Here is a 10,971-nt window from a genome sequence, read left to right as displayed (position 1 = left end):
TCACTTTATTAAATTTTCAGCATGAATATACTATTTTGTCTTTTATTTGTTATAGTGTGGGTAGCTATCTTTTTTAAAAGGTGTATATATATTAAATATGGATAAAGTTAAAAAATTGTCATATTTCAATGAAGAATTAATGCATTTTAAAATTTTTTTTGTCTGTGTGAAATATATTAAAAGTGTCTTATAAATAAAATCAAAGGAGTAAAGTACACTTATGGAATACAAATGCTCTTAAAGACACATTAAGGTAATTAATTTTTAGAAACTTACTTGGTGACAAAACTGAAATTGAATCTGAAAACCCCCACAAAACTCTTCGAACATTCATTTAACTGTTACATAAGATCACGCAATTGTTTTTTTTTTTTGGGTTGAAATAAAAATAAAAGTAACCCGATGTTTAATATAATGAGAAAACTTAGGTTGATATATGCTAAAATTTGATTAGAAAATTGGATGCAATGAATATAAGTAAATGTACCTAAGTTTTACCTTTAATATACCCCCTCTGGTTTTTATTATCCGAACCTCCACTATGTTTCGTAATATTGCATGCTTTCGCTATTAAAAAACATTCTAACTAATTAACCAATTGGTTTTATTGAAAATAATCATGATATTTTATAAAAAAAATAATTTCTTTAATACTTTATCTTTTGTGTTTTTCATTTTCTTCCTAACTAATTATATCTAATTTATAAATTGATATATAATATAATACTCTCTCTAGTTTTTATTATAAGTTTTAAATAACTAATTTATTAATAACAAACAATTAGTTAAAATTAGGTAAACATAATAAATAGGTTAGAAATAGGTTTTTGTTTCTAAATATGTCTTTATAATAAATGAGAAAAAATATGAAAGACATTATGTGGGAAAATGTGATAAGAGAAAAATAAGTAGAGGCAATATTAAAAAAATATATTAAATATTAAGACAAATCCAAATTAAAGCTCATAAAATAAACCACACTTTTTTTTTTCAATTTAAAACTTATAAATAGGACCGAAGGTCGTATTATATAAAAATATTTTAAGAAAATTTTCTTAGTTTTCCTAAATTAGTAAAACAACTCCCGGGTGAATATTAGATAGTTATAAGGAGAGGCCAGGAGGGAGCAACTACACCAGTGTGTAATGAATATGGCGTTGTTTATTCATTTGTATGAAACGGTCACAACTTCTGCGTTTCAGATATGTCTGACAGTTATGAACAGTAAAAACAGGCGAAATGGAACAACAATGAAGATTCTGAAAAATTATAACTTGGGATTTTCTAATTACCAGAAACTCATTTCCTGCAAGAGAGCAAAATCATCAAAATCTCCCAAAAGAAATGAGTACTCTTAGAGTTCCAGAGATTGTTCCTTGCCCTGCCCATGATTGCGAGCGACTCCGAAAGGCTTTCGAAGGTCTCTTTCTCTCTTCCTTCACTCTTTCTTAGTTTCCTATTCTTTGGAAATGATCGAAAAAAGATGAAAGTTGCATTGTTTTAGCTCCTATAAGATAGATGTTGTAATGAAAATACAAGAATTATCAACCCCATTGATATGATCCTCCTGGTAACTAAAATCGGTACTTCACAGAGCTCACCACAGGATTGTATGGCTCATGTTTAAGAGATTTTAATTGCAAATCACAGGAACTAAACTAAATTGATAGATCACGCATCCTTTAAGAATTTCATGGTAGTTTTCTCTTTTTATGATTCATGGGCATTCAATGTACGATGTTGCAGGATTTTTGACGGATGGGGAGGAAGTAATCTGGGTATTAGGACACAGGAATGCCAAGCAAAGGAAGGAAATCAGAGAAACTTATCAGCAGCTATTCAATGAATCACTTATCGATCGCCTTCGTAAAGAACTCTCCAGCAATTTCAGAGTACATCATGCTTCTTCTTGTCTGCTTTTTCTATGTTAAAATTCAAGGCTTAATCTATCAACATTTTATTCACATATATACATATATACCCTATATGTTAAAAGTTTCTAAGGCACACACGTAGGATAAATGGATATCGTAGGTAATTTACAATAATTTCTTGTCAATTCAATTTCATATCAATATGAACATCATTAATGCAGTCTGCAGATGTGCTATATTAGTATAAAGTGATGTCTGCTACCTGGTCAAGAAGATTCATAGTGATAATAAACATAATGTGCTTGTAAAATTTCAGTTCTATTATAAATCGTGATATATCAGTGAGAACGTAGCTCATCTGGTATTGGGCTATGCTTGCTTAACTAATCATCTCGGGTTCAAGCCCTGGGAATGTGGCTGCATTAAAACTCAGAGAGTTTTGCTCTGACGTGGCTCACCTATTTTGGGTGGTTTGATTTGAAATAAAACAGGCAGATTTTATTTCTGAAATAACATGAGATCCCACTATATTCTACTGCAACTCAGAATTTTACATAACAGGATGCAGTAATTCTGTGGACATATGACCCTCCAGAAAGGGATGCACACCTAGCAAACAAGGCATTGAAGGATAAGAGAAAAGATGTCTCATGCCTACAGGTTCTACTTGAAATTGCATGTGCATCCACTCCTAGCCATCTAATGTCTGTGAGGGAGGCTTACTGCTCTATCTTTGATTGCTCCCTTGAAGAGGACATTGCATCCTGTGTTTCTCAACCTATCATCAGAAAGGTAAAACAATGGAGTCTCTCAATCACCTGACAAAAGCATTTATCTAATTAATTCTGTCCGCTCAGGCAAGTGTCCTTTCCTGATGAGAAAAGCTCATCATATACACCCTATATCATAATCTCAGACTCAGGTCTCAGAATCTGATTCTCTGAAGTTGGTGTTTTTGAAATTCTTGAAGTTTAACAGCAAGTAATATGCTTTATGTCTATTTTTCATTAAAATTATATGCAATGCAAAGTATGCACCTTTAACTGCAGAAACGTTAAAGGATCCAGATCCCTCAGGTCTCATATAGAAAAGAAGCATAAGAAGCAAGAATATAATGCATTTATAAACTTTAATTTCCACATACTAATCCTGAACAGGTTGCTTCCTGTGTAAAACCTGTGCCAGGTTGACCGAGGGTTGAACTATGTGTTCAAGGTCCTAATATCATCATCTCATACATTACATGCACGCATGTGGTAAAATTCTTTAATAGCATTATCACCACACAAAAAAAAAAAACAAAAAAATCCTTTAACAGCAACTCATGAAAATTGAGACATACACTGTAGAGAGAGTGAATTTCTTTCTTTAAAAACATGGAATTCTAAGTAACAGTTATTCTACTGATATCTATTAGTTCATGGACTCAACCGAACATGTAATCATGTCACAATTTTCAGCTGCGCTCAAGTTTCACATTAACAGTTTAACTTCCAATGTTCTCTATGGTTTCTTGTGGATATATAATCTGGGTACTGTGCAGCTTCTAGTGAACCTAGTAAGATCCTACAGATATGATAAAGAGGTTGTAAACTTGGAGGTAGCAGAGTCAGAGGCATCGAGATTGCATGTAGCAATCAACACAAGGCAGTTAGATGATGATCAACTCATTTGGATACTTAGCACCAGGAACTTTTTCCAGCTCAGGGCAACTTTTGCATGCTATAAGAAACTCTATGGGATTGCATTTGAAGAGGTTTGACTTGGAATCTAAAGTTTTTATGTTTACCTATTTTGTAAAGAACTTAATGATTGGGCTGATGTTCTCTGCAGGATATAAAGAAATGTGGTAATGGTGATTTGGAATCTCTCTTGAATGTAGCATTATTGTGTGTAGAATGCCCTGAGAAACATTTTGCAAAGGTATTTTCTTCTTCATACCAAATTGATGTACATCATAGCTTATATTTTTTTGCCAATAACAATTGGATCAAGCATGGTTGCCTTTTTTAAAATATAGAAGTTATGCTCAGAAAATTCCTTCCATTCAGGGAATTGAGATGTCCTCAAATTTAAGATGGTTGTATCATATACTCAATAGTTTTTTTCTTCTTTTTGCTTATTCTTACTAGAAAAAATTCTGTTTGAGGCATGGTCGAATACTAAATATGAGTATCTTTTCTAGTGAGAATTCAAACTTTTGTTTGTCTCGTTGTAAATGACTAGCTTTTTCTGTTGAATCCAACCCTGATTGTAGTTTTCAGTCAAAAGAAAAATATCATTTTGTTAACTAATGCTCAAAGTGATGTGTTTCTGGTTAAAGCTTTTTTTTTTTTTTTTTCCCATTTGATTCATGTGCAGGTGCTGAGAGATTCTATAATTGGGCTGGGAACTGATGAAGAGTCCCTAAACAGAGCAGTGATAAATCGATCAGAGATTGACATGTTGAGAGTGAGAGAAGAATATGCAAACATGTACAATGAAGATCTTGAAGGAGCAATCATTAGGGATACTTCAAGTCACTACAAAGAGTTCTTGATGACTTTGCTTGGCAAAAGAATCTGATGCATTATAATTGTCAACCCACCAAGCAAGTTTCTTTGAATTCTAGTTAAGTAGTTCATGGTCTGCACTTTCTAACACAAGTAGTTCCATAAGTTCCAAGTCTCAGAACTGTCAGGTAGAAACTTAAACCATGGAAGGTTGACTATTTTTTTTTAGATAAATTATGACTTGACCTTTAATCTCTGCTCTATAAGAAATGAAGAATGTTCAAGAAACACTGCTTGTTTAATTTACCAGATAATTTATTGCTATGACTGCTAACAATTTCGGATGGTCTTTGGGCTTCATATTATAATCACTTTTAAAGTGTTGTTATGTTTTATCACATAATGTTTCATCAGAGTGTTATTTTATTTTTTTTCATTTCTATGACAACATACCAAACATATTTTCAAAACTCATTCTCATCCCTATTCTCAATTCCATGCTCTCGAAATTCAATCCACGTACCAAACAAATCATAATATATATAAAAATTGATTTCAAGTTAAGTAAATTAATTAAAAAAATTATAAATATAAGAGATAAAGTGGATTAATATATTTTACACAAAAAAAGTATATTGAGGTATATTTATAATCAAATCCAACAACCAACTCTTATATTAGGGATCAGAGAGGATAATAATTAATTTATAACGCACTGCAAGTTATAAAACAGAGGGACCTATTTTTCAAGATTATTCTTTTAACAATGTAAAGAGCCCACCTAGTTTGAAAAATGAATGCGCGCCGTCAATTTTATGCAACTTGGTCCCTGCATAAAGGAGTTAAACTACCAATAAAGGTGGCGTGAGGCAAATGTAGGTTGCATTATTAATTAATATAAATATACATTTTTGGTAGGTACAAATATTACCCTATTAGAGGTAATCTTGCTCGAAATACTATCAGGCATTAAATTTGGACACTTCTTTTAGTAAGTATTCAAATAGTAATTTGTCACATTGTAAAGGACTAATATTTTTTATAACCTAACCCTTTTGGTTATATATATATATATATACTACTTCCAGTCTTAATTATAAGACCTCATTTGTAGACTATAAATGAGGTATTATAATTAGGATACAAACGAGGTCTTATAATTAGCACTGGAAGTAGTATGTGTGTGTGTGGTTGCTCAAACTATATACACAAGTGACCAGACCCTACAGTTTAATACTCTCATCTCCTAAATGATATTATTGGCTATTGCGCATATATACACATATACATATATATATATATATATATATAATATCGATCATACAAAAGACCATCTGGAAGCATGTGGACAGATAATACGTCACTTTCTTGGTAGCTCTCTCACTTGGTTGCCACTCTCCAGTACATTTTTTTGTGCAGCATCATCTTCGTAATAGAGATGAGATGAGAAATCATCCAAATCTACTTTATCAAGATTTAAAGTTTTTTTTTAACTTATTAAACAATAAATTCATTTTCAAAAACGATTATTCAAAAAATTGACTCCAAATTATTGGACATCGATTAAAATAGAAGATATTAAAATTTTAAGAATAAAATAAAATAAAATCATTTTAATTTAATTAGACTATAGTCCAGACAAGGAATAAACTCTCTAGTGTTCGACACTACACAACAATAACAACAAAAAACATTACCTTACTAAGTCGATGTTTCTCGTAATGTTATTATGATTTATCAACAACCAAATTTTTTTTTGGAATAAATTATTAATCAGAAGGCCCCGGCCCATTTAATAAATTCATTCAATGTCTTTCCGGTTCTCTTTTACCCCTTCTCAGAGAATTGCATATTGCCTCATCTATATATCCTTTTTATTAGCACCTCCAATAACCTACTTTGTGTATATATTTGAACCACCTCAGGTGGTTTTCCTTTTTTTTTTTTAATCATTTTCACTTGAATAGACACCACTCTAATTTTTTCTTGTGTATATATGTTCAACAATATGATATAGTGCTAAATCTGTCTTGGAAGTTGTCTTGAATTCCAACACCTACCCCCTTGAATGTTCCAAATCATATACGCCCATTCTTTGAACTTCAGATCACAGAACTATACCTAACTAGATGAATTATGCCATCATATACATATGAAAAAGAAAAGAACAAAGTCATCAGTGGGGGAAGAGCTACCTAGCCAGCAAGGCGCTAAGAAGCTCATTTAATGGAGAGAATGGACTCTCAACAACAAAATCGGTGACTAATGCCATTGAACTATATCTAACCTCGAAACTACTCAAATTAATAACAGCAAAATCAGGCATCATGCAACCTCAAGAAGGTCATTTGTTGGTGATAATCAAAAATTAGCTAAGCAACTTGCTTTTTCTTTGCTATATATAGCAGTGCCATTCTGCAGCTATACTACCACTCACTCAAAGCTTTTTCTCTTTGCTTAATTTGCCACATATTTATCTTCAAGTGTGTGGCATTTATTAGTGAGTTTCAGAAAATGAAGAAAGCTGTTAGCTTCACTTTGCTTTGTGCTTTGTTTCTTCTTGTCAGCTTCTCTTCCTTTTCTTCTGCAGCAAATGACTTTCCAGGTGCCTGCTTCTATATATTCTCTCTTTATTAGTTTTTCTGCTATAACAATTTTGGTAATTGGGTTCTGACACTTGTTATTTACATCTTATATAGAAGAAACCAAGTGAGTTTTAGAATACACTAAATTCAACCAAAAGTTGCGAATGGAGAATCTTAATTCACTTCAATTTTGTCTTTAGGAATAAATATGTCCCATAAATTTTACAGTTCCCAGTTAATCTGTTTCGTTGATATATATATATATTTATTTATTTATTTTTCTATTTCATGGGGATAATATGTTTGCATCATTATCTATTGATTAGTTAGACTAACTGAAATTCTGCACAACTGTTTCTGCAGGGAATGAAGTAAAAAGTCATGAAGACGAGGAAAAGTTCAAGTTTATTCCACATCATAAGCCATTCTTCAAGAAGCCATTTTTCAAGATCCCACCAAAAGTTCCATTGAAGCCATTCCCAGTTGTTGGAAAACCAATTCCAGTGAATGATGAGAAGCCATTGCCAATTCCTGGATTCAAGAAGCCTTTCCCCAAGCCATTCCCATTTGTGAAGAAGCCATTTCCCAAACCATTTATTCCAAAGCCAATTCCTTTTGTGAAGAAGCCGTTTCCCAAGCCTCTTCCAAAGCCGATTCCTTTTGTGAAGAAGCCGTTTCCCAAGCCTTTTCCAAAGCCAATTCCATTTGAGAAGAAACCATTTCCCAAGCCTTTCATTCCAAAGCCAATTCCTGTCCATGATGAGAAGCCTTTGCCAATCCCTGGATTCAAAAAGCCATTCCCTAAGCCTTTCGTTAAGCCAATTCCTTTCTTTAAGAAGCCTTTCCCATTCCCCAAAAAGCCCTTCTTCCCTCCAGTTAATCCTTGAGACACACCATGAATATTCCTAAAGCCTAATTAAAACATATCCTTCCATATAATTGGAAATAAAAGAAGAAGAAAACAGGCACTACATGTCCATTATATCTTTTAAGATTGATTCACCTGAATTTTCAGAATTAATAGTATATCTATCTCTGCTGTATGTGTATTGTATTTGCATTATGAAGAGTATTGCTGTTATAAATAAAGCTTCCAAGAGCTATATATGTTATGTACACAGAAATCCATTAATTAAATATGTCATCATTGTTGGTTCTTTCTCACTCTCTCTCTCTCTCTCTATATATATATATACACTCCTATATATTTATTATTAATAAATACGATCCCTAAGGCTTTGCTTAATAGTTAGGTGCTTTAAATTAAATATTGTGGGCGAAGCAAAGAATTAATAAGGGCATGCGCAGCAAGAAGAAGAACGGCCCTACTTGCACGCAGTGAATTAACCTGGGCATATATGTAGATGAAAAACCCAGAATTTATTGAAGTAAATATCTAGTACTTTCGAAGACTGACAAGAAAAATCTAACTGAAATATCAAAAAGCACCAGCAAAAATGAGACCAAGGTTAAAAAAAAAACAAACCCGAAGGCATTTTCTAATGATTTAATTAATTTTAATCTCCTACTACAGAAAACTATATGCAAAAAAAAGTAAACTTTCATAACATAATATATAATCTTTATAATTATAACTCTCTGAAGCCACATCGTCATCCCCAGGCCAACATCTTTAAAGGCATTTTAAACACAGTGCAACACATACACCCGACAATAATGAAATTTAATTTACCCGAAACTGAATAAAAATTGCACACTGGCTTTCCATTTACTGTGGGGAAAACTCAACTATACAATGTGTGCCAGAAACAAGCTTCTCTCTAGAAGTTAATTTTCATTTTTATTTGCACTTCCAGAGGACTCTATAGGCGAACAATTCTTCTCCACCCAGTGTTTTATCAACACTTCTTTAAGAATCATTTATTAATTTATGTTCTCATTTAAACAAAATCTAGATTTAATGTAGTGATTGTCATATGCTACCAAATGATACGGAGTAAGATTGTTTTGACTTTTGAGCAAGGAGATAGTGAAGAAAAGCATTTTCATAATATAATTATGTATGTTATGAGTATTTTTATGATTCCCCACATATTTGATAATATTTTCATATATTTCCAAGAGTTATTTGGGGAGTCATCATAGCACTTTATGTGAAAATTATGAAATTATCAAGAAATATTTGAGCCTGGATTTTTAGGAGATCATGATAATGACAATATAATTTAGTGAACTATTGGCTTAATATGGACATAAACTAGCTGATTAAATTAAAGAGGGGTAGGGAATCAAAGCAAAATCCCTACAGAGAAATTGCATTATGTATGGTGCTATTGCTTTATGATTAATTAAGTTCATAATAATTACCGACAAGCTATTAATTGAGATGATAAGTAGTTTTATTCCAATAAAAAGAAAAATACAAGTCTAAATTTCAAAAAATACACTTATTTAGAAGGTTTTAACCTTAACATTCTTGACTTGATAAATATTAGTATTAAATCTAAAATGACTTGAGATACTCTTGGTTATACCAAAAAAAAAAAAGGTAGTTCATGATAGCTTTAGTTTAAGAGGAAATTAACAATACAAGACTAAACAAGGATAAACCCAACATTAAAAGTATCAAACTACAGGGAAAAGGGAGTAGATTCACCATTTATTTATGTTTAAACGTTTAATGAGGTAAACATATATAGACTTTCATACAAATCTTCAATTTTTTTTTCATATGAAACTTGCGATCAATCGACCGACCAGATGTCACATGATTTAAGATCAAGACTCAAGAGGTGATGACGAGGATCATGTGAAATTCTAGTTAGACATTAAAAAGTTTCTAACAAAGTATCCAATATCTGAAACTTTTCCCAATCCTGCACTCTCTTACGGAAGGCTTCATACTTTAATCAATATAAGTGGCATTTAAATTCCAGCAAGTTTCTTATTATAACCACCCACATTGATATATGCATGTTTGGACATTAGATCACAGAAGACAGAACTGTACGTAATCAGATACCAAAAGAAAAACAACAAACTCATGAATAAGCAAGCTACCAAACCCAGCTAACTAACAAGCTCATTTAATAATGGAGAGAAAATGAAATATCAACGAAAACTTCGGTGACTATATATATATATATAAAAATTCTCAACAAACGAATGGTCTGTAAACCTGTAATCTCAGACTATACAATTAATAACAGAAATCAGACCCATGAAACTGCCTCAACAAGCCAAGTGATGTGTTATTAGTGATTCATCCAAAGCTATCTGGCTTCCTATATATAGAGCAGTGCGATTCTGCGATATATAGTATCAAATAAAGCCTTAACTTCTTCTATAATATCTATATATATATATATATATATATATTGAAGATTATATTGTGGCATTATTATTGGTGTAATCAGAGTCTCTCATGAAGAAGAAGAGTTCCACAATGGATTGCCTTCTTTTGCGCTTCTTGGTGCCTTTGTTTCTTCTTGTCTCTTTCTTCCTCTTATTCTTCTGCAGATGAAGCCTTTCAGGTAACTGGTCTTTCTGTTCTCACCATATATAATAATAAGTTGAAGCTCAACGTAAACATATTCATGTGTTTTCATTTGCAGAATTTTGCAGTAATATAAAAACATTTAAGTCCTTTACGTGAACTTCATTGAGACTTTATTTGGTGTCGCGAATTGTGTTTTCGTCCTGTGTACGAAAGAAGAGAGTTGGTTTTAAGTCTTTTATTTATTTATTTTTTTTAATTTTTTACTACCAACAAAGAGGGGGGAAAAGTAGTTTTAATTAATGCAAATTAAAGCAAAATAAAGAGATACAATCAATGCAGTTTTGACGAAGAAGAAACTTTAGCTGAAAATCATTAATTGAAAAAATAAAGAGATATAATCAATGCAGTTTTGACGAAGAGTAGTATATACATGTTGGTGCATGGTCTTTCAGTGTTTTGGAACTGATTAATATATAAGGTTCTAAATTCACGAAGATAATAATTGGCTAATTAATTACTGTAACAGTATGATCCTGTTGATCAAGACTGACCGAAAATTG

The 10,971-nt window shown here is 32.0% G+C and overlaps 2 protein-coding genes across 2 annotated transcripts; both read left to right on the top strand.

Moving 5' to 3' along the window:
* Positions 1-1,344: 1,344 nt before the first annotated feature.
* On the top strand, positions 1,345-4,538 carry LOC114727441 (annexin D3-like). Its single transcript, XM_028914145.1, has 6 exons — positions 1,345-1,420; positions 1,747-1,892; positions 2,436-2,666; positions 3,418-3,630; positions 3,708-3,797; positions 4,236-4,538. Exons 1-6 carry the CDS (start codon positions 1,345-1,347, stop codon positions 4,437-4,439), a joined length of 960 nt encoding a protein of 319 aa, XP_028769978.1. The 3' UTR covers positions 4,440-4,538.
* A 2,238-nt stretch (positions 4,539-6,776) lies between these two features.
* On the top strand, positions 6,777-8,115 carry LOC114727455 (proline-rich protein 4-like). The gene is made up of 2 exons (XM_028914162.1): positions 6,777-6,971; positions 7,315-8,115. Exons 1-2 carry the CDS (start codon positions 6,881-6,883, stop codon positions 7,836-7,838), a joined length of 615 nt encoding a protein of 204 aa, XP_028769995.1. The 5' UTR covers positions 6,777-6,880; the 3' UTR covers positions 7,839-8,115.
* The last annotated feature ends 2,856 nt before the right edge of the window (positions 8,116-10,971 follow it).

This window comes from Neltuma alba, unplaced genomic scaffold (genome assembly GCF_004799145.2).
Source record: "Neltuma alba isolate B1F8T4 unplaced genomic scaffold, ASM479914v2 tig00012476_pilon, whole genome shotgun sequence".
Taxonomy (NCBI): Eukaryota; Viridiplantae; Streptophyta; class Magnoliopsida; order Fabales; family Fabaceae; genus Neltuma; species Neltuma alba.
The sequence above is the reverse complement of the archived record's forward strand: the minus strand, read 5'-3'. Positions and strand labels throughout refer to the sequence as shown.